Below are 24,584 nucleotides of genomic sequence, written 5' to 3'. Positions count from 1 at the left end.
GACTTGCCCCAGTCTTCAAAATAGCAAGTCATTGCCCAGGATACTTGCCCCAGACAGTCATTTTCTTAATATGCTACCCCTCAGAACACTTAGCTGAATAAATAACCCACAAACGAAGGGCAAAATTTTTTGTCTGGGTAATTTCTAATGTTTTTATAACAATTTAAAAATACTTTTCTTGTTTTAACTTGAAAATTTTAAAATATTTAAACATATTATTGAATCCACAAAGAAAATAAAGAAATATAATTTGATTTTCTAAATATAAAGAACTGAAATTTGTTTTAGTGTCCAAACTTTAAAATAAGATTTTTTTAAATCTTATTTTTTTTAAATAAAGTTCTTGTCAGATAAGAATCTTTTAAAAAGCAGTATCATGGGTTTTGGTATAAGGTATTTGAAGGTAAATGCATGTACTAGACAATTGCAAAGGTATTTGACTTCTTAATTCCTGTAGAGAAAAATACGCAATGATGTTTGACGAGCCAGTTCTCCTACAAGCTGGATGGTGGTATGTAGCTTGGGCTCGAGTGTCAGGTCCCAGCAGTGACTGTGGTTCTCACGGACAAGCATCTATTACCACAGATGATGGGTAAGCACAATGTTGAATTTGGACTTATGCAACTCTTACTTTCCTTTGTGGGATCTTGTTCTGAAATCTCAAAGAGTATTAATATAATTGCTAAAAGTTACATTTATGTAACCTGTATGTTATATAACCAAATATACTAGATTAAAATCTAGACAAAAGGGAGAAGACTGCATATTCTTGTCAGATGGCATATGTGTCTTTCTGAGTATTAAATTGTTTATAAACTTTATAACCAAGTTAAAGGTAACATAGAGGAAGGGTGCAGGATACTGATGAATTTATATATATATATATATATATATATATATATATATATATATATATATATATATATATATATATATTCACATTAGGTTGATACTGCATATGCAGAAGTTTGGAAGACACAAAGTTTCTGTCATATGAAATGATATTATCTTAATGAAATTTAGACAAAAATTTACCACTTTCAGATTAGGAAGAAAGCTTGGCAGTAAAGGGTTTGCCATTGGAGACATTACTATCTGAATCCAATGTAAAAAATGTGATGTTGATACCATTCCCCTGTAATTCTAGCACTGGCCAGGCATGTGCATCCCTGGAGCTTGCTGGTCACCCACTCTAGCCCACTTGGAAAATTCCAAGCCAGTGAGAGACCCTTTCTTAAAAACCAAACCACACAAAAGAAGCAAAATAAAGCAGTGATTGACTCTTCAGAAGTGATACTCATATAGACCTCTGGCCTCCGTGTATACACATGCCCAAGGGCACAGGCACCCACAGCAACGTGCACATACACACATACACCTGCACAAAATAACTACACACTTCCAGATACATTATTTCATTTGGTTTTCTCAGTACGTTTTGAAGCAAGTATTAGTCTCATTCAAACTCAGGAAATTAGAGAAATAAAATGGGAAAATGATATGCTTAGAGTAATGATGTGGTTACCATATACAGAACCCAACCTTCTTTCTGTTCTACTTATTTCATCCTAATGTTTGAAAATATTATGATTTGCAAGAGAAATTACATTTGTTTTTGTTCATCATGAACACAGTAGTACAAAAGGTACATGCTAATTTTTGAGTAAATTCTATGCTGATGAGTATTTAAGTTGAATCTGCCATGGGATGCTTCTCTTTCTGCTCACTGTTAGATTTTTGCTAGAACTGCTAATGTCACAACACTTAGAGGCTGAAGTCCCTAAATGTGTCTGTTTAAGCTGCTCTCATGCTCTCAGATGGAGATCTTTAGTTCAAAGCTGACATGAAGGATGGGAGGCACAAGGGTCCTCATCTAGGAGTTCCCATCAAGTTCAAGCGCCTCATTTTGTTGATAATTCAGCAGCTATAAATCAGTGACTGTTTCATATGTCAGTCTTTAACAAATGAATAATTTTCATTACCATAAAATTTGAAAACATTATTATTAAATTCCGTATTAATTTTAATGAACCTTAAAGCTTCTCTCTTTCTATCTCTCTCTTCTTTTAGGGTTGTTTTCCAGTTCAAGAGTTCAAAGAAGTCAAATAATGGTACTGATGTAAATGCTGGTCAGATACCTCAACTGTTGTACAGGTATTTAAACATTTTATAATTATTCTTTTCTTGTGCAGAAATAAAATCACTATAAATTATGCAGTATAATAATGGAGAAATTATTGAAGCATTGAACAAATTAATGTTACACTTGTGAAATATAGCTAATTAAAAATATTTAGATAGTATTTAGTAAACTTTTTGAGAACTTTCTGTATCAAACCTAATTTAACATTTTGTATAACTCATGGTATCAATATAATAACAATACTATACCAATAGCTGTTTGCTTAATTTGCTTATTGATTGTAATACCAATTTCAAAATGTTATAAACTAGTAAAGGATATACTGAGGAATGCAAGGTAGGATGGGAGGATGTTTTAGATGTGGACCTAGTCTATTTATTGTAATCTTCCTTTTCTTTGTGCTCGAGATTAAACCTAGGGCCTGACACATGCTTGGCAAGCTTCCCAGTACTCTGCTATATCTCCAGCATGATAGTCTTACTTATTTTGTGATAGGACACATTGGAAAATCCGTTACCATTAATTTCTACTTTTACTTAAAATAGCAAATTGTTCATGTTTATTATATTTTAGCAGTAAAAATTTTAATTAATTTGCAGTAATTCAAACATGTATCGACATATGTCATGCCAATGTATTTGTCTGTTTTTAGATTACTTATAAAACCCCATTAAAAATACATTTTTCTTGCTAAACATAGTCCCCAAAAGTAGAAGAAATAACTGTCTTCCATGACTTCTCTTTTAGTAATCACTAAAAGAATTTGAATGTTAGGAGCTTCATATTTCTCCAGGAAGGAATTTTGATGATTTTTACATTATCTATTGTAGCCATTATTTTTGATATTGGTAGCATTTTGTGTTTGTGAGCCTTTGCCTTTAACAGCTGAGCCATCTCTCCAGTCCAAAAGTTCTTTCTGAACATAGCAAATTGTACTGGACCGTCTTTATGGACTACTGTTGAATAAGTATATGTACATTACTAGTAAATATGACTTTTATATGTTTTAGTGGTAAAATATTAATGCAGAGTATTTTATTATGGATATATATATATATATATATATATATATATATATATATATATATATATATATATATTGGTTTTTTCGAGACAGGGTTTCTCTGTGGCTTTGGAGCCTGTCCTGGAACTAGCTCTTGTAGACTAGGCTGGTCTCGAACTCACAGAGATCCGCCTGCCTCTGCTTCCCGAGTGCTGGGATTAAAGGCGTACGCGACCTATGTTATTTTTATTCTTTGAGAATTTTACAATATATTTTGATAATATGTACCCCATTCTTCTTCCCCTAACTCATTCCAGATCTACACTAGCCTTACTTCATGCTCCTATTTTGCCTTTCCATTTTTTTCTGATTACTTAAGATATGTATTTTTGAAGGTGAATTTTCATTCTTTCTAATAATATATATTCTTAAATCTGAAGTTTTGTCTTTAATTGATTGAATTTTATAGTATTTGATACATACTGATTTTAATATTTTTTCCTGATTACTTAAGATATGTATTTTTGAAGGTGAATTTTCATTCTTTCTAATAATATATATTCTTAAATCTGAAGTTTTGTCTTTAATTGATTGAATTTTATAGTATTTGATACATACTGATTTTAATAATTTTTCCTGATTACTTAAGATATGTATTTTTGAAGGTGAATTTTCATTCTTTCTAATAATATATATTCTTAAATCTGAAGTTTTGTCTTTACTTGATTGAATTTTATAGTATTTGATACATACTGATTTTAATATTTAGTTATTAAATTTTTATATTTCATAATATATATTCATATATGAATACTATGTTTATATAATTTTTAATCCTTCTCCCTTTTCTTCTTCTACTGTGACCACCACTCCCTCTTAAATTCATTAAGTATTATCTTCTTTAAGTATTATTGTTATACACCCTCCACATACAGATACATGTACATATGTATGTGTGTACATATGTGGATAGGTTTGTAAGTAAATAGGTAGGTAGGTGAGTAGGTAGGTATGTAGGTAGGTGGGTGGGTGAATAGATGATATATCGTACTGCGTCTTGCTCTTATGATTTAGTGCTGACTACTTGGATTTGGATAACCTATCAGGAGCTATTCCTTGGAGAAAACTGGTTTCTGTTCTCTCATAGCCATTGATTGTCTGTAGCTTTTCATCTGTGGGTGGAATTATGGACGGCTTCTCCCATCTACATTGACATTTCAACCGGTTTCATTATGCAAGTCTTGCTTGGACAACGATATTGTTGAGATTTTTGTGGATATAGTTTCCCTGTTATATTTAGAGGACACTCTAGATTCAACCTTCCTGGTCCCTCCATCTTAAAATCTTTCTACCCACTCTTGCATGATTCCCTGAGCTTTAGATATAGGGTTGCACTGTAGATATGTCAATTGTGACTCTGTAGCCCACAACCATTTGTTTTCTGCTTTATGACCTACTGTGGATCTCTGTAGTACTTTGCATCTGTTGTGAAAGACCACTGAGTTCCGTTTGTACTTTCATATGCTCCTGGACGTGGGGCCATACTGGAGCACGCTTGGCCTGCCAAGGGCTATCCCCTAAAGAAAAGTGACCACTCTTTTCTCAGGAGTCATTGCCTGTCCATAGCTTCTCCCCTTTCCTTCCATAATGGAAAACTGACTGGCTTGATCTCGTGATGGGTTTGTGCAGGCAGCCACAGCTGCTCTCCATGCAGGGGTGCAGCATTCCTATCGGGACCAGAAGATGCTGTTTTGTCCTGTCTACCCAAACCTCTACATCTGGAAATCTTCTGGTCCCTCTTTTATAATGCTCCTCGAGCCTTGGGGTAGTGGGAGGTAATGTAGATTCGTAGCTGAGCACTTCACTGATCTTAAAAAATGTACGTTAAAAAGTTATCATTGGTCATTAATTTGAACATAATATATTGTTTGTCTTCTACCACCAGACTCCCAACCAGTGATGGCAGTGCTTCCAAAGGCAAACAGCAGACTAGTGAGCCTGTACACATTTTAAAGAGATCTTTTGCAAGAACTGTCTCAGTGGTAAGCCATTTAAAAAAAAATGTCAGCTTTGCTACTTGTTGCAGAATTTTAATTCTAAGACTGTCTTAACTTAGTTTTATGAATTCAGATTTGCTTTTATTTAGCTGTATATTTTAGGCAAAGATAATGTATACTTTAAATAGTAAAAAAGTAAAGATGTTGCCTATGTCAACTCAGCTGAATTGGCTTTTGTATGTCTGAAATAACTTGTGACTTTTCTAACTTGACATTTGCCCTGATAAACAATAAATTTGGTATTTTTTTATTAAGATAAAATATAAAAACCATGTGATCATTAGGTTATTGAAATTGTTCATATAAAAATCTATTCAGTCAGCCAGGCGGTGGTGGCGCACGCCTTTAATCCCAGCACTTGGGAGGCAGAGGCAGGCGGATCTCTGTGAGTTCGAGGCCAGCCTGGTCTACAAGAGCTAGTTCCAGGACAGGCTCCAAAACCACAGAGAAACCCTGTCTCGAAAAACAAAAACAAAACAACAACAACAAAAATCTATTCAGCCATTTATTTTAAAGCTTTCTTTTATTATATTATACCAGCAGTCATCTGGGCCTTGGTGAGGAATGGGGAGCAAAGTGCTCCACTCTGAGATGCTTTAATGTTTGCTGTTATGTAAGTGTGATGGTCTTCAGACCGTCTAGAACTGCAGAGAAGCCAACCCTAAACACATGCGTGAGAATTTTTAAAAATCTAAATAGTGATTTTTGTTAGTAATTTCAAATCAACTTTTCAAGAATTGGTTATAGTTGTTACTATACTTTTTGTGTTTTATTTTGTTTTGTTTTTTGTTTTGCGAGACAGGGTTTCTATGTTAAGGCCCTGGCTGTCCTGGAACTACTTTTTGTAGACTGAGCTGGCCTCAAACTCACAGAAATCTACCTGCCTCTGCTTACCAAATGCTGGAATTAAAGGCATGTGCCACTACTGCCTGCCTATAGCTTAATATATAAGTAATTTATATATAGTGATATAGGTATTACTGGTTTATAATACTTTAACACTACTTTAAATTGTTATACTATATTAGCATAATTTCAAAGAAACATGTAAATTATAACTTTTTTCTATATATTTTTAAGATAAATTAACTAGGCTGGCAACAGGTAAGTGTAAAAATGTGCACACGTATTTTACTTCAACTATCAAAACTCAGTAAAAAGTTCAGGATATTTTTGAAGTTGCATGCCATTATTGTTCTCTTTATTCGAACTATGATATGTTTTAATAACTAGTGTGTTTTTTCATATTGTGGATTAGGAATGTTTCGAGTCATTGCTAAGTATTCTTCACTGGAGCTGGACCACCTTAGTCTTAGGAGTTGAAGAACTTCGAGGGTTAAAAGGGTTCCAGTTCACAGCCACACTTCTTGATTTAGAGAGACTACGCTTTGTGGGGACCTGTTGTTTGCGGTTGTTGCGAGTCTATACCTGTGAAATATACCCAGTATCAGGTATGGTAAATTTTAAAAAACTTTGGAAAGAAATCATTTCAGAGATTAAGAAAATTAATGTAGAGATACCCTAGTATTTTAAGATCCCAAGATACCTTTAAGTTGCTACTAAAATTAAGAGAGAAAAATATGTTACTTTTAAACTATATTTATCAAATAGAAAAAAATTCAATTACAAATTTAGACTTAAATAATGATGCTAGTTCTTTTTTCCTATGTAGATTTTTTTTTAAATTATTTTGTAGCCCACTTAGTCTCTAAGCAGTTTCATTTCTGAGTTTTGGTGTTTGATTTTTATTTATACAGTAAATGATTAAATTATTATTGTCGTGTACATGCTTTGGTTTATTAGCACTTTTTCTTTTTATTTCTCAAAGCTACAGGAAAAGCAGTTGTAGAAGAAACTAGCAAATTAGCAGAGTGTATTGGAAAAACAAGAACTTTGTTAAGAAAAATTTTATCGGAGGGAGTTGATCATTGCATGGTGAAGTTAGATAATGACCCTCAAGGGTACCTGAGCCAGCCCTTGAGTCTTCTGGAGGCTGTTCTTCAGGAGTGCCATAACACCTTCACTGCCTGCTTTCACTCCTTCTACCCGACTCCTGCTCTACAGTGGGCTTGTCTCTGCGATCTGTTGAATTGTTTGGATCAGGTAATTTAAATTTATAAAATGTTGATTGAAAATAAAATATATTGCTTAATACTGTGCCAGAAAATTAATTTAAATTTTCATCCTTTGTTAATTACTCAAGGTCAGTTAGGAAATCTACCTGGTGTGTGTCACGTATATAGCTAAAATTTAAAAATTTGTTTCATTCTCTGGTGTCATCTATTTGTTATAAAATTACCAGTCATGTTTCTATAACTGCCGACTTTCTCTTTCAGTCTATAGGGGAGGTTATTTGAGAGTGTGTGTGTATGTGTGGAAACAAGTGGCCCTCTGCGTCTCCACAGATAGGTGAGAGGGGAATGAGTGAAGGACAGGGTAACATCATTTATTCACTAATGAAGACTCCAAATCCCAAATGCTTTGCAGAGCTCTAGCGCAGAAAGAGACATCACCACTGGTAGTACTGCAGTACTCATGCTGCAGCAATTACCAATGCAGCTAGACAAAAAGAGGAGGGAAAAGATTTGAATAGTGATATAAACTATCTTGATCTATATGATTTTACTTTTATTTTTAATTGTATGTGTGGTAATATTTTGTTTGTGCTCTAACAAATAAAACTTGCCTGGAGATCAGAGTGCAGAACTAGCTACCATTTAGGCAAAGAGGCCAGGCAGTGATAGCACACGCCTTTAATCCCAGCACTAGCAAGACAGGGGAAACAGAGGCTACACTAGATTGATCCAGTCTCAAAGAGAAACAGAGCCAGGCCGTGGTGGGGTGTTGGCTCACACCTCTAATCCCAGTATTTGGGAGTCACGCATCTTTAATCCCAACACTAGGGAGGTGGTGACAGGAAGGAATGTGGCTGGGCAGAGAGAGGAGTGTAAGGCGGGAAGAGACAAAAGCTCAAGGCATTCAATCTGAGGACCTGTAGACACAGAATACTCGGGCTGACGATTTCGTAGAAGAAAGAACTAGTGGCAAGCTGCTCTGCTTCTCAGATCTTTCAGCTTTCACCCCCTAATATCTGACTCTGAGTTTTTATTATTAAGACCAATTAGAATTCACATGACACCATGTGCATATGTCTTTTGTATATGTGCAGGTGAGTAGAGCTTGAGAGGGCTGTTGGAGCTGGCGTTACAGACAGTTGTGTTCCATTGAATATGGGTGCTGATACTTGAATGTGGATCCTCTGGAAAAACAGTGTTATTTTTTAATTATTATTATTAAAAATTTCCACCTCCTCCCCTCCTTCCATTTCCCTCCCCCTCCCCCCCACTTACCCTCCCTCTCCCTCTCCAGTCCAAAGAGCAGTCAGGGTTCCCTGCCCTGTGGGAAGTCCAAGGCCCTCCCCCCTCCATCCAGGTCTAGGAAGGTGAGCATCCAAACAGACTAGGCTCCCAAAAAGCCAGTACATGCAGTAGAATCAAAATCCGGTGTCATTATCCTTGGCTTCTCAGTCAGCCCTCCTTGTCAGCCACATTCAGAGAGTCTGGTTTGATCATATGCTCGTCCAGTCCTAGTCCAGCTGGCCTTGGTGAGCTCCCATTAGATCAGTCTCCCTGGGTGGACACACCCCTCGCGGTCCTGACCTTGTTCATGTTCTCCCTCCTTCTGCTCTTCATCTGAACCTTGGGAGCTCAGTCCAGTGCTAACTGCTGAGCTGAATCATCTTTCCAGCCCCACCTTAATCTCAGAGACATTTATAAACTACAATATGCGACTACAGGATGTATATTTTTTTTTAGTACACATTGATAAATGTGTTTCCAGTTCAACAAAATCAATCATATACTTACATGCATTAATCTAGTAAAATTTAAATGATTATCCAAACTGCCTAGTTTGGATGCTCACCTTAGGAGACCTGGATAGAGGTGGACGGTCCTCGGCTTCCCACAGGTCAGGGAACCCTGACTGCTCTTCGAGCAGATGAGGGAGGGTGACTTGATCGGGGGAGGGGGAGGGAAATGGGAGGCGGTTGAGGGGAGGAGGCAGAAATCCTTAATAAATAAATAAATAAGAAAATCTAAAAAAAAATTTAAATGATTAAAATTTTAAAGTCAGGACTGGAGAAATGATAGCTCAGCAGTTAAGATCACTAGCTAGCTACACATATAGAAGACTCAGGTCTTATTCTCAGGAACCACATGGGGCTCACAACAATCTGTAACTCCAGTTCCAGGACCTCAGACATCACTTCTGGCTTCTTGAAGCTCCAGGCTCACATGTGGTACATAGTCTTACATGCAAGCAAAATGCTCATACATATTAAAAAGAAAAACAAAAAAAGACTTGAAAGAGTCTAATCTACATAGCAAGTTTCAGGCCAGTCAGGTCTACCTTTTCTCAAAAATAAGGACAAAAGGGGGATCATAATTGTCTTGTGCCTATTAAGAAATAGAATTCCTTATTTAAAACTTTCACCCAAAATTCCTAACTCAGATATTGTCGTTTGTAGAGTCTTTAAACATTTATAAAGAAATAACACCTCTAACAAATTCCTTCAAAGAACATAGAAGGTTCATAGATGGCATGTCTGATATCAAAACCCAACATAGTATGAGAATAAGAAATGGACAAATACCACTGAGACACAGTTATTCTGATAATCCTATTGAGTTAAAAATCATAAGTTACTGTATCACTCACTACCAAGTGATATTTATCTTGAAATGCAGGATTAACACCTAGAAATCAATACAATTAATTTGGCTGGGACATGATTCAGTGGTAAAGTACTTTCTAGCACAAATGAGAGTTCAGTTCCCTGTACTGAGTGTAAAGAAAAAGAGTTCATTGTAGTAACTCTTTTAGTAATTTGAAATAGAGAGACCATATACTTTCAATACACTTTAAATTTCAGTCAGTTAAAATACATTTGACAGAATTAGCAGTTAGTCACTGGTGAAAACATTGCAAACAACGATGTAACAAAACTTCCAAACCTGATAAAATCTAAGAAGAATCTGTCACTAATATCTTAATTAATGGTAAAATATTATTGAATGATATATTAACTTAATTCTAAAAGAGCAATCTGTAGCTAACATCCTAGATACCAATGAAGTAGTGGATGTTTCTCCTTGGAACTGCCTGTTCTTGCCACTTTGGCTACTCTTGTAATGGAAATGATAGCATCAGGTCTTTACCCTGCTATCCCTAATTCATTATCTTCCCAGTGGTACCCCAGTGAACTCTGATCCTAGTAAGGAGGGCAGTGTATTTCTTTCCTAGAAGGAGAGTATTCCCTGGACTAGCGATGGATTAAGGAGGGCAGTGTATTTCTTTACTAGAAGGAGAGTATTCCCTGGACTAGCGATGGATTAAGGAGGGCAGTGTATTTCTTTACTAGAAGGAGAATATTCCCTGGACTAGCGATGGATTAAGGAGGGCAGTGTATTTCTTTCCTAGAAGGAGATTATTCCCTGGACTAGCGATGGATTAAGGAGGGCAGTGTATTTCTTTCCTAGAAGGAGAGTATTCCCTGCACTAGCGATGGATTAAGTCCTCTCACCATAGCAGTCTCCATGTGCTAGGCTAGCTTTGCAGCATTGGATCTCGATGACATGTTGCTTTGATTTTATGTCTGACTGGTAGCACAGATGTGTGAAGAACTAAGTAATGTGTGCATGATTTTTGTGAAGTAGAATTTCTAATGTTGATAAGTTTAAAAAGTTTGAAAAATTGTCCAGCTGTGCTGAGATTTCTCCATAAACTTGAGAATGATAGTATAATTCTGTGACCTTAGTAAAATGGTATCACAGAAGTGTGATTTGTATTATTTATTTTTTTGTCAAAAGTATTTGCAGTGCTTGCAGAATGAGTGTGTGTGATAGATTCTAATGGGAATTGATAATGATGCTAGGAAGATCTGGTGATTGTAAAGATATATACATGTATAAACATTGGTTTGCTATAGGACTTTTCTTGCCTCTACTTCCCCCATCATTACTAGATGATAATTTAATTATGTTTTAATGTATCTATGTGGTATTATCCTGTAATAAAGCCCCTTACATAATGGAGTGGTAGAAAATATTGGTGTATTTGTAGAAACTTGGTTTATATTGATGCAGTATCTGAGGGTTCTTATTGTTCTTACAAGGATATCCAGGAAGCAAACTTTAAGACATCCAGTAGCCGACTCCTTGCAGCTGTTATGTCTGCTCTGTGTCACACTTCTGTTAAGCTGACATCTATCTTCCCTATTGCATATGATGGAGAAGTATTATTGCGATCAATTGTTAAGCAAGTCAGCACTGAGAATGACTCAACACTAGTTCATCGATTTCCACTTTTGGTGGGACATATGGAAAAGCTAAGCCAGGTACGTGTCTTCAGAAATCTCTAACAATGGAAAAGTAAAACAATAGGAAGGGGAGATATGCATAGGTTGGTGCCTCATCTTCCTTACTGATAATTATGTATGACAAATGATTATCTGTTTTGTAAGAGCTATTCTCTAGTTCTCATGTTCACCTGAAAGATAAGTATCTTAGTTACTATTTTGTTTTTTTGAAACAGAGTTTCTCTTTATAGGTCTGACTATCCTGGAACTTTCTCTCTAGTCCAGGCTGGCCTTGAACTCACAGAGATCTGACTGCCTCTAACTACTGAGTGCTGGGATTAAAGGCATTACCACCACGCCCAGCTAGTTTAATTATTGCCATGATAAAACACCATGCCCAAGGCAACTTATAGAAAAAGCGCTTATTTGGGGGGTTGTTTACAGTTTTAGAAGGTTGGTCAGTTATCATCATGATAGGGTGTGTGGGGACAAGCTGGCACAGCACTGGAGCAGTAGCCTCTTGCATCTTGATCTACTAGCAGCAAGCAGAGAGAGATTGGGCTTGGTATGCACTTTGAAGCCTCAAAGACCTCCAGTGACACCTCCTTTCCAGATATTCCACTGACTAGGAACCTATAGGAACCATTTTTATTTAGACCACCACAATAAGCAATCTTATTTTAAATGACAACTCACTTTTAAAAAGGTGAATATAAAGTAAACACCTATGTAAATTTTTATTGCTGTATCATAAAAAAGTAAGTTATGGATAGTAAAGGAATCTTTACTGTTCTAAAGTATAATTACCAAAATGTCACAGCCCATAAAAGTGCACAACAACTTGAATTTGATCCACAACCTACATGGTGGAAGAGGAGCCTACACTCCCACATTATTCTCTGACTACCACATGTGTGCTGTACACACACCCATGCACACACCCACAATATATAAATGTATAAAATATAGAAAGAAATAACTTTTATGAAAATGGGTTCTATAAAATATTCTAGCACATTAAAATAAAATAAATTTAAAAACAAAAGACATAAGAAACATTGTTTAATAACTGATTTTGCATTGTTAAAAAGAACTCTAGAAAAAAATTAAAAACCTATTTCTGTAGGATCCTTATAGAAATTTAAAATATTACAAGGGCCAGCATCAAAAAACCTCGGACTTACTAGTAATTAATAATGAATGTCAGGGAGATAGCAAATTGTTTCTAGAAAATTAGAAAAAGTTAAACTTTTTTCTTATAAATTTCTATGCTGTGAGGTTATGAAAAAATATAGTAACCTTATAGATGGATTTTTACAGTTTAAATTAGTTTGAATATCTCCTTCAACCTTTTAGCAAGTATTTATTGTGGGTTTATTTGCTGTAATTTTGATTACGTTGTAGTTGAAGTGGATAAAAAAACAAACACAACCTTTGATTGACTGCTACAAACTACCAGATATTTTTAGATGGTAAATGGTCATTTCACTACTTCATGTTGTCAGTGTTTTCACAGGGAACTGTTAGAATAATTGGAAAACTAAAAGTTGCATGTTTATTTGCTCAAGAGAAAGCTTAGAAACCTCACTCAGACTCTTAAATGTTCACTACTAAGTGAAATAGCTGAATTTGGTTTACTAACTTAATAGACCTTTATTCAGCCATTTAAATTGTATATTTACATTTGATATCAAGGCAAATATTTAAAAATCAAAAGTGTATATAAAGAGTGGTAACTATGTAAAATACTACACAAAAGACTACTTAAGAGTATACTGAGATAAAGTAACATGGGAGATGAACTTAGGGGAATTTTCTCCTGTTTTATTTAGGAATTACTATTAGAGTTTTATATTTTAATACTAATGTATAGTGAGTAATAACTAGTTATGTGTTTAAAGTTTTTGAAAATATAGCAATAATTAATATTATTTAACTGCCTTTTTTAACTCAAATTTTTATACATTCTTAATTAAATATAATTTCTCATGCTCCCCCTTTCTTGCCTGCTGGACATTGTACCTTTTAACATTTTGTCATAAAATGATCAGCCATTCTCATACATACATATATTTAGAACATTTCAAATATTTAAGTATTTTTTATTTTTTTAAATATTTAAGTATTTTAAACAATGTATCTTTGCTTAGCATTTCATTTAAGGTCATGATTATTTTCCCAGTATAATATTTTTAAGTATTAAATTCTCCTTTTCCTGTTGTAACCTAAGCTAGCTGGAGCTTTCATCCTTCTGCCTTAGTGTCTCAAATACTGGGAAATTTTCTAAAGTCGAAGGAAATTATATTAAAGATTTGTTAAAGATTGTCAGAAATCAGTTAGAAAGCTAGTATCACCTTGCGTTTGACATGTTTCTCTCTACCATGTCATATTGGCGGACTATTATTGGAGCAGCTTTTTAAATTACTCTTGACAACTACTGATTAGAAACAAAACAAGCATAGACTTTTTTCCTGCAGACAATTTTCTGAAGGAAGCACCTCAAGATTCTTGGTGAAGTACAATTAGTGATTGAGTTTTTTTCAAAGCAGACTTTCTGTGAAGGTGAAGTTTCTAGAGAATGAAAAGATAGAAGGGATACAATACAACTTGAGTTTTAGTAAATAAAAAATGGATTATTTTAATTGCAAAAAATTATTAGGTTAGAAATGAACCAACATGTTATAGTAATTATACTCATGATAGTAGACTAAAATATAAAAATATCTTTAAAATGATTTTGTCTGACATTAAAACTATACTGTAAAAAGGAAATTGATAGTCCTGCTAGTGATTGCTTTAACTGAAAATTATGTAATTTCTAAATGAATTTATTCATTTACATATTTGATTTGAGAAGAAAGTAACTTAGTTTCTAGGTCTCTCTTCACCCAGACTGTACACTTTCATGAATATTTCTGTGTGTAAGGCAGTTAAGGAATATAATTATTATGAAAGAACTTATCCAGGGACTAAGAATGTGGTTTTGAAAATTAAGCCACACCCATGATTTAGGAAAGCCAAAGTTTGATGAAAGAATTACAACTAGATACCAAATAGTCTGATTCTCCAGTCCTTGGTAAAACTGAAAGATTGATTGGTCACTGTGACTACCTCACAGAGAGTCAAAACACATGAGAGTGTAATAAATGGTAGCCGCTGAATTACAATCTTAACAATATTTTCTGAAAAATATTTTTGGAGTTTGGATTTTAATTAAATTCTAATTTCTTATCCTGTAATTTTCTACTGGTAGAGTATAGGATTTTGTTTTCTTTGAGAAATTAAATCAAGTAGTAATTATAAAAGGAGTAGCTGTGATTGATTTTTATAGACTCAAGTTCTACTGAAATCTTACCTTGTAGGATAAGAGTTTCTAAAAGAATGAATAATTGTCTGTCTGCCATGGAGATAGACACAATTTATAGACTGCTATGTAGTTCAAATAAGGAAATACGTGAAGACGTCACTAAGCTAATAAAAACAGGTCATGTAAATTATGAGTTAAAATAGAAATAATTCAGGCCTAGAACTTTAGGTTATCAAGTGGAAAGAATTTTACACCTGAGAACCTCTGTGAGGTTAAGTAAATCAGTGTGTTGTCCTCTCTCTTCCTGTGCATCACAGAGTGAAGAGAACATCTCAGGGATGACAAGCTTCCGTGAAGTCCTAGAGAAGATGCTCGTCATTGTTGTGCTTCCAGTAAGAAACAGCCTTCGGAGAGAAAATGAGCTCTTCTCCTCACACTTGGTCTCAAACACCTGTGGGTTATTGGCCAGTATTGTCAGCGAACTGACAGCATCGGCCCTGGGATCTGAGGTAAGGAGCTTTATTTCACAGCGGGATAAATAAGCACATATTCCTGTAGAACGGTTATCCTGTCTCTTTAAGTCACAATATAAAAGTAAGGCCTTCTCCTTTGTTCAGGAGATTCCTCAGAGTTTCTCCTCTGAACCTGCCACCCCATCTACCCCCATCACCTAAATCACCTGTCTATAGTAACTTTTTCGTTTACTTAGCAGTTTTAACAAATCTCCTCTCCAGATGTTAAAGGGAAGCATCTCTTTCCCATTAAAGCCCCATCATATTGTCTCTCACATGATTTACTGTCTTCCTAATCCTTACCTACGTGAAGAGCTGATCATGGCTGCCATGTACGAAGAAAGCTCATTTCTGATGGTCATTTCATGTCAGTTTCATTCCCAAGCCAGCCTTACCTTCTTACTTTTAACAGCATCATTCGATGTAGTACATGCCTAGAGTCTCAGCACTCAAGAAGCAGAAGCAAGGCGAGGCTGGCCTGGGTCATTTAGGAAGAACAGTAACAACAGATATATTTAACTTTCTATGTCATTTCTTTATTCATACATTTTTAGATTTTTAGAAAACTAATTTCCAGATAGTTCAGGAATATGTATTAGAAACAAGAAAGTTCTTGTTTAAAATAAAAAAAAATCCAGGACTGAGAAGATGACCCAGCAGGTAGTAATGCTTACCCATGTACAAATTCCAGTATGTCCATGGGCCTGCACCTGTAAGCCCACCACTGGGTGACAGAGGGTCTTTGGCTCTTTGTGCTGCCCATATAACTCCATTTTCAATGAGAACACCCAGTCTCAAATGAGTAAGTTAGAGAGTGACGGAATAAAACACTGAATGTCCTTTGGCTTTTGTGTGTGTTCATGCATAGCATATACATACACACAAAATAATAAAAATCATTTTTCCTTCCTGTTCTATGAGCTACTTATTCTATTTTTACTTTTTAAGATTCTCTTTCTCCTTCTCTCCCTCTCCCTCGTTCTGTGTGTATGTGTGCACACACATGTGCACTTATGTGGTATTATACATATATATATATATATATATATATATATATATATATATATATATATATTCAGGTATACCTAATTAAGTGTGTGTGTGTAGGTGCCAGAGTTGATGTTAGGTGCCATCCTCTGTCCTTATTGAGCATATTATTGAGACACAATCTGAAAATGAATGTGGGAATCAACAATTGGCTAGACTGTTTGGCCAGAGTCCCAGGTTATCATCTATCCATCTAATCTACTGCTGGGTTTACAAATTTGCTGTCATTCCAGGTTTTAAATGGGTACTGGGGATCTTCTCACAGGTCTCTATGTTCATAGTATAGATACTACTAACAGAGCCATTTCCCCACTTCAGTCCCATCTTTTAACTGCTTCCTTATTATCATACCCAAGTTATTAAAGTATGTTAAAATATGCATTATCTTCTTAGACTAGGTTTTATATGCCACATCATACAAGTCCATGAACTTGCAGCAGTTGTTCCATTGCTAAGTGATAAGTAATATTCAGAAGTCAGGCTAGTAATAATAAATGCATGGAACAAAAGGTGCCATAGCTTTTTTCTGTCTCCAGGTACGTGCCCAAATGCATATTAAAAACTGGGCAGAATCTTAGTCTCATCAATAATATACCATAGTTCTTGTAATTGTGGTAAGATATTCATAAATTAAACTTTATTATTGTAACAGTTTTTGTGTGTATAGGTCAGTGGTAGCAAGTATGCGTTTGTTCTGTAGCTATTGTAACAAAATTTAAGAAGTATCAAATATTAAGGATTTGGTAAAGTCACCTTGAAACACTGATAGGTACCTTACATGTTGTGAAGTATAATTATTTCTCTCTGCCCACTGCCTTTCTTAATTGTTCTTAACTTGAACATGTTAACTGATTTGGTGCTTCTGGTTTTTGTTTTTCCCCAAAACAGATTATGGCTTGATTTTGAAAATCCTCTCTTAATATGGAATATTTCATTCAGATAAATGTTTAATATCCAACATGAATCCATAAGATACTTTGTTTCAGATATTGCTAGTAATACACAGATTATCAGCTGCTGATAGACTTGTATGTGTTATTCATAGGTTGATGGACTTAATTCTCTTCACTCTGTAAAAGCCAGTGCTAACCGATTCACAAAAACAAGTCAGGGAAGAAGTTGGAACACTGGAAATGGATCCCCCGATGCAATCTGTTTTGCAGTAGACAAACCTGGCATCGTTGTGGTTGGTTTCTCTGTCTATGGAGGAGGTGGCATACACGAGTATGAACTAGAGGTCTTGGTTGATGATGTGAGTATCAGTCCTGCAGCGTGGTCATCAGAGTTGACCATTATCAAATCACAGTGGCTTCAAACCTCCAGAATCTAACAGGTCACATATACATGGACATTAATCAGAATCAAAAGATTTACTTTACATGATTGTTTAGGAACATCTTGACACACTTTTCCTTATTTCATTTTTTTTTTTTTTTTTTAGTTTTTGGAATTTCAGAAAGGGAGAGATTTTAAATGGAATTGAAAACTGGGAAGTAGATAGCTAAGCTTTTTATTCCAAGTCTTGTGTAATATTTTTTCTACTATTGTCATTTTTCATGATTCTAGAACAGGGTTTAGGTTTAGGTGGATACTATTTGTAATGGATTTTTAAAGATTGCTGCTTATCCCCAGTTGCTTGCTTGGGATCCCCTGCAGGCAGGGGGCAGCGGGTCCTGAGAGCAGCCAGTCCCAAATGGTAGGTCTCCAAAGGTGGCAGGTCCCTGGTGGCTAGCCATATGGGCGGCAGGCAGGCAAGAGAGACAGATAGGCACACCATGTAAGGTGAATTGGATATTTATTTAGTAGTTATGGAAGGAAGGGGAGAAGGGGAGAAGATGAGAGAGACAGAGACAGATAAGAGGGGAAGGGGAGAAGTGGGGAAAGGCAGAAGCTGCCTCTTCCTGAGAAAGATGGAGAAAAGAGAGAGACTAAGGCTCTAAGCAGGAAGGGAGTGGGCGTGGCTTGTCTCTTAAAGTGACAGAACATATAATTATACTGTTTCCTCTTTCAAAGGCCAAACAATTTTGTTAAAATGCTAATGGAAATTCTTACTAACTAAAAATAGTGTTTATTGATTGTGGCTGCATTTTTCTCTATGATCAAAATTATTTTAAGTGCTTAAGTTTTTTACAAAGTTTAATAATGAGACAAAAACATGAAAATGAGTTTCTTGTAAATAGCATCTGTTTAACTGATTCTTTCGAACAATTAATTTTAATTAACATCTACTTGATGAGATTGTGTGTGTAGTGTCTCATGAAGATACTCAAACACTTGCAAGACCTAAGAGAATACTAGTCAATTTATGTTTTAATCTCTTCAGCAAATAAAATTCAATAGCTTAGAGTAGCAAAATCTTTCTTTAGGACATATAAAGAAATGCTAATAACTAATTTCAGTTTTTTATACATTTATTTGTGTATGTGAGTGTGTGGGCACACATGCATCCATATGCTAAGGTGCATATGTGCAAACCAGAGATCAACTTGTTGGAGCCAGTTCTCCCCACCTTGGGATTATCAGAGATCAAACTCAGGTTGTCAGACTTGGGGTCAAGTTGTTTAAACTGAGCCATCTTCCACAGTCCATGACTAATTTTATATACAAGTCAATAAACTAACTACCTAGAGACAATAATGGATTATAATAAGAATTGTTTCTGCAATAAAGTTAAACATCTTGTCCATTTTGTTTTTATGTATTCATTAGAGTGAACATGCAGGAGATTCAACTCATTCTCACAGATGGACATCTCTAGAATTAGTTAAAGGAACTTATACAACAGATGATTCACCCAGTGACATAGCTGAAATCAGACTGGACAAAGTTGTTCCTTTAAAGGTAATTTCAACCAGATGCTTCTTTTTAGCTAAGAGGTAATAATATGCAGTTAAAACTAGTGAAAAGTGGACTGGAGAGATGGCTCAGTGATGAGGTGTGTGGACTGCTCTTGCAGAGGATGTGCGTTTGAATCCCATGTTTGTAGCTCACAGTTACTGCTAAATTCAGTTCCAAGGCACCCAGCGTCTTCTTCTGACCTCTTCAAGCATCTGCACTCATGTGCATGTACTGCCACATATTTCACATGTTAACTATGCCTTCTGCTTAGTTATCTGTTATATACTACTTCAACTACTTATGTATTTGCCTACTACAATGTAATATTTGTGATATTGTACTGTGTTCTACTCTGGTTTTGCACATATCCAACTCCTGGTATACTAGGAAGAATCACTAGTTTTTATTGTCAGACAGCTTTAGAGTTAGGGTAAGAAATACTTAACTTTTTTTTTTTATTCATGTTACATACCAACCACAGTTCCCCCTCCCTCCCATCTTCTTGCTCCCCACACATGACCCCCAAATCCACCCCCACCAAGTCCTCAGAAAGGGAAAAGCTTCCCAGTTGAGGCAGAATCAAGCTTCTCCCTGCCCCTGTATCAAGGCTGAGCAAGGCATTCTACTATAGGGAATAGACTCCAAAAAACTAGCTCCTGCACCAGGGATAGATCCTGGTCCAACAGCCAGGGGCCCCTCAAACAAAAAAGTGTATGTAACTGTTACCAGTCTAGAGTCCATGAATTCCCACCAGTTCAGATCAGCTGTCTCTGGATTTCCCTGTCATGATGTTGACCCCTCCCCTGCTCATATAATTCTTCAGACTTAACTCTTTTAAAGGATAAATACAGTATAAGTAGGAAAGATGCAGAGTAGTATTTATTCATTTTCAATACATTCATTCTCTGCTGTCAAGTTTCTTAAACCTGGCATGTTATCATTTTAGTACTTTTGGTGAGTAAGCAGCATATATACTGCAGTGTTATACTGACTAAATAATGACAGCAGAGAATGTGCTTTCGTGTATGGCATAGTATTAAAACTGATTAGGTATTAGCCTTCGTCTTTCCAATTTATACTGCACCAGAAATGCTTCAAAGAAAAGATGTGATCTTAAGAGTTAATATTAATGGGGCCATAAAGGGAGCTCAGCAGTTAACAGCATAGTGGATTCAGGTTCTGTCCCCAGCATCCACGTGATGGCTCAGAATCATCTGTTACTCTAGTTCAGGGTTTCTGATGAACTCTTTGAACTACACAAGCGCCAGGGATGCACATGGTACACATACATGCATATATGTTGATAAAACACATATACACATAACATAAAATAAATAAATAAATATACAGAAAAGAGTATTAAGATTTTGCCCTTATTAATTTTATAAATACAAGAATTTACAAAATTAGATAAAAAGTAGAAAAAGTAGATAAATTATATTAAATAAATATTAATGTTAAAGTAATATTAAGTTATGCCTGATTTAAGTGAATAAATATTTTAGAATATAATTTAAAATATAAAGGAGACTCATCAGAGACTTTATCAAAAACAGCTTTGATGGCTGGTGCACTAAATCAGTGGTTAAGAATATATAATATTCTTGTAGAGATCTGGAGTTTAGTTCCCAACACACACATCAGGGGGCTTATTTATCATCTGTAACTCCAGCACCAAAAGATCTTATTTGATCTTCTGTCTGCCACAGCATTACATTCACACACACACATGCACACACACACACACACACACGTATGCACGCACATAAAATAGATTTTTTTTTGGGGGGGGGGCAGGTTTCTCTATGTATCTCTGGCTCTCCTGGAATTCACTCTGTAGACCAGACTATCTTCCAACTTACAGAGATCCTCCTACTTCTGCCTCCATGAGTGTTGGAATTAAAGGTGTGCCCCACCATTGCCTGGCCCACAAAATGGGTCTTTAAAAAAAAACAGCTTTCGTCTTAGTCCAGGTTTTTATTGCTGTGGTAAACACCATGGTGAAAGCAACTGGGGGAGGAATGGGTTTATTTGACTTACATTCCCACATTGTTGTCCTTCACTGAAGGAAGTCAGGACAGGAACTCAAGTAAGGCAGGAACCTGGAGGCAGAAGCTGATGTAGAGACCATGAAGTAGTACTTTCTGGCTTGCTCTCATGACTTGCTCAGCCTGCTCTCTTATAGAACCAAGGACCACCAGCCCAGGGCTAGCTCCTCCCACATCAGTCTGTAAGAAAATGCCCTACAGGCATGCCTGCAGCTTAATCTTATGGAAGCATATTCTCAAGCAAGGTTCCCTCCTCTCAGGTGACTACAGCTTGTGTACAGTTAAAATAAAACTTCCAGTGCAAATATGGAAAAAAAACCTTCATAAAGCATGAGTATCTGTAACTTGGTTTTCCTACATACCATACTCTGAACAGTTTTGCATGATTTTTTTCCTGTGTTTGTGTGCATATTTTTGTCTCTGAGTAAATTTCTCCCCAGATAAAAATGCAATAGACTCAATTATTTTTTGCATACTTAGAATTATTTTAAGAACTTAAAGTCATGGAGAAAGTATTATCTTATAGTAGTATTTATGACTATCTTAGTCAGTGTTCTGTTGCTGTAAAAACACCATGACCAAGACAGCTCTTATAAAGGAAAGCATTGGGCCTAGCTTACAGTTTCAGAGGTTTAGTCCCTTACCATTATAGCAGGAAGCATGGTGGAGTAGAGGCAGACATGGTGCTGGAGAAGGAGCTGAGAGTTCTCCATTTGATCTGTAGGCAACAGGAAGTGAACTGTGTCACTGAGTATAGCTTGAGCATAGAAGACCTACTTTCACTGTGACAAGGCCACACCTACTCCAACAAAGCCACACCTCCTAATAGTGCCACTCCCCATGGGGGCCATTTTCTTTCAAACCGTGACATTGACTAATATTTGATGTTTGTTATTAAGCACAGGAACTACCCGTATTTGATGATCATCTGCTAGTCTCACTGCTTACTAGTTATGTTACTTTGTGCAAGTTGTTTTACAATTGGACCTCAAATTCTTCTTTGGCAAGTACCTACTGAGGACACTGGAGATAATTCAGTTAGATCATATAAAATATTTAGGGCAGCTTCTATTACTCAAAATGTATTCAGTAAGAATTAGCTATTAGATTCATTAAAAATTCATTTAATGAAATTATTTATAATGACCACAAAGTTTTAGTATATTTGAATAGTTTACTGCTAGAGTTCTTTCTGTATCCTCTCCTTATATTATGAGCAGATATATTATTCCTTATATTTCCGTCATGAAGGAAAACGTCAAGTATGCTGTGCGCTTGAGGAACTATGGCAGTCGTACAGCCAATGGAGATGGAGGAATGACCACCGTGCAGTGCCCGGATGGAGTGACTTTTACCTTCAGCACATGTAGTTTGAGCAGTAATGGCACAAACCAAACCAGAGGGCAGATCCCACAGATACTGTACTATAGGTAGGTGTACTTATAGTTAGAAATGAAATGTGCTAAAGTGGTGTGTGACATTTGCTGTTGTATAAAACATGCCAAGTTGATAATGAAACTAAATTACATAGTTTATCTTCCTAGCATATACTTAGTCAAATTCCTGTGAAGAATCTTCATTTAAAAATGTAAATTCGGTGTTAACTATAAAGGTGAATGCTTTTAAATGTTCGTTATTCTTTTAATATCATTGAAGCTTTGGGTTTTTTTTGCTTTTATACAGGCATAAATGTTGTTCATGTTATATTTTAATTTGATTGTGCTTTAAAATGCAAGTAGAATTTACTCATTACTTTTCATGAATATTTAACCTAAGTCGAGGTATGAAGAAATAGTTTTATATTTAAAGATCTTTTACCTGCTCAGGTAGCCTGTGGGACTCACACAATACAATAGTATGGTTTTCTTGTATTATTTTAGCAAACTACTTAGTAGATAAATGGCGGAAAACAGAAAACTGTAATCTTTGGGTAAAAAAATACACATAACTCATTCTGTCTGCTTTTTTTTGTATAATACCATACCTGTAGTCCTGGTGCCATTAACCACCTTTGTCCTCAACCTCACTTGGATTCAGTTCACTGATGCTGCTTATCTACTGCTTCCTGTGGTTGCCTTGGCTAGCCACACAGTAGGCACGTTTCCTGTCTCTGTTTCACAGAAGAGGGAACTGAGCCATTGAGTGGTAAACATCTTTCTCAAGTCACATTTGTAGTGACTTATGGTAAAGGGATTTTTACATAGAAAGTTGGACTCCAGTTAAGACACCGTTAAGTCACCATACCAATTATCCTCCTTAAAGATGCTTTCTGTGGTTGGCTAATAGATGTTGTAGGTTTAATGTGTCCTTAGTAGTCACACAGTTATAGCCAAGCTCCTGGTCATTCTAGATGCCTTTCTTTTGCATCTAGTTTGATAGTTCCTGACAGCCGAATGCTCTGCATCTGACTTTTTCTATCATTCCCATGTTGAGACTGCTGATCACCGACCCCTTTACTTGTAAAATACTAGTATCACAGCTTCTCCCTGTTGTTCTAAACAGTACCATCTGTTATATGATAAAAACAAAAAATATACCCACTATACCCTGCTCAATTCTCTCTTGATTCTTCTTTTTTGATGAAATATGAATTTGTTACTGTGGCCACTTCACTCTATATGATCTGGCCCATATCTACCATTCCTTCAGATTTTACTCTTTCCCCTCCATTGTAATGATACTTGTCTGCATTGTCTTCTTTAAATCTAGTACCTGGTTCCCTTCATCCTGATACTTTCCTCTCATATCTTTTGTGGTCCCTTCAGAATTTATCTTTAAACTTAACTCTGGCCTTTGTAAATATTGGTTCACCAAAGGTTTATTTAATTTAACAGCCTTTACTGTATACTCTTCTGCTTTGTTTTTGTTCAAAGTCTTTATAATTTCATAAATGAGCATAATTACACATATATGTCTTAACTGTAATTGTTTTTTACTTCAAGTTTATTGAGACGCTCTGACCTGAATATAATTCCTAAAATTACCAGTGCAAATTATTTTCATGTTTATTCATGTCACAGGAGTGAATTTGACGGAGATTTACAATCCCAGCTTCTAAGTAAAGCCAATGAGGAAGATAAAAACTGTAGCAGAGCTCTCTCTGTGGTAAGCACTGTTGTTCGAGCTGCTAAGGATCTGTTGCACAGAGCCCTTGCTGTGGATGGTAAGACTGTCCTTTTCCTTTCTTCATAGTCATGGGTTAGAGCCTGTAGTTCTTTCCTGGTTCATAGTTAGTTAAGGAGAACCACCTTGTAGAATCCCATCTATACAA

At 35.8% G+C, this 24,584-nt stretch overlaps 1 protein-coding gene across 17 annotated transcripts in view; it reads left to right on the top strand.

Annotated features, from left to right (window-relative positions):
• The window catches only part of Mycbp2 (MYC binding protein 2), a 229,015-nt gene that overhangs the window by 100,775 nt on the left and 103,656 nt on the right, over positions 1 to 24,584 (top strand). For all 17 annotated transcript variants that reach the window (XR_012907999.1, XM_075950196.1, XM_075950189.1 and 14 more), the window contains 11 exons: positions 458 to 592; positions 2,071 to 2,154; positions 5,092 to 5,188; positions 6,462 to 6,654; positions 7,032 to 7,306; positions 11,379 to 11,600; positions 15,186 to 15,377; positions 17,473 to 17,679; positions 19,137 to 19,268; positions 22,565 to 22,743; positions 24,334 to 24,476. Coding sequence is in view for 16 of the 17 variants with exons in the window: in XM_075950196.1 (XP_075806311.1) it covers positions 458 to 592; positions 2,071 to 2,154; positions 5,092 to 5,188; positions 6,462 to 6,654; positions 7,032 to 7,306; positions 11,379 to 11,600; positions 15,186 to 15,377; positions 17,473 to 17,679; positions 19,137 to 19,268; positions 22,565 to 22,743; positions 24,334 to 24,476 (1,859 nt within the window). In the remaining variant the exon portion in view is untranslated. The remainder of the gene's footprint in view (positions 1 to 457; positions 593 to 2,070; positions 2,155 to 5,091; positions 5,189 to 6,461; positions 6,655 to 7,031; positions 7,307 to 11,378; positions 11,601 to 15,185; positions 15,378 to 17,472; positions 17,680 to 19,136; positions 19,269 to 22,564; positions 22,744 to 24,333; positions 24,477 to 24,584) is intronic.

Source organism: Microtus pennsylvanicus, chromosome 15 (assembly GCF_037038515.1).
Source record: "Microtus pennsylvanicus isolate mMicPen1 chromosome 15, mMicPen1.hap1, whole genome shotgun sequence".
Classification (NCBI taxonomy): Eukaryota; Metazoa; Chordata; class Mammalia; order Rodentia; family Cricetidae; genus Microtus; species Microtus pennsylvanicus.
Note: the sequence above shows the minus strand (reverse complement) of the source record. Positions and strands in the feature narration are given on the sequence as shown.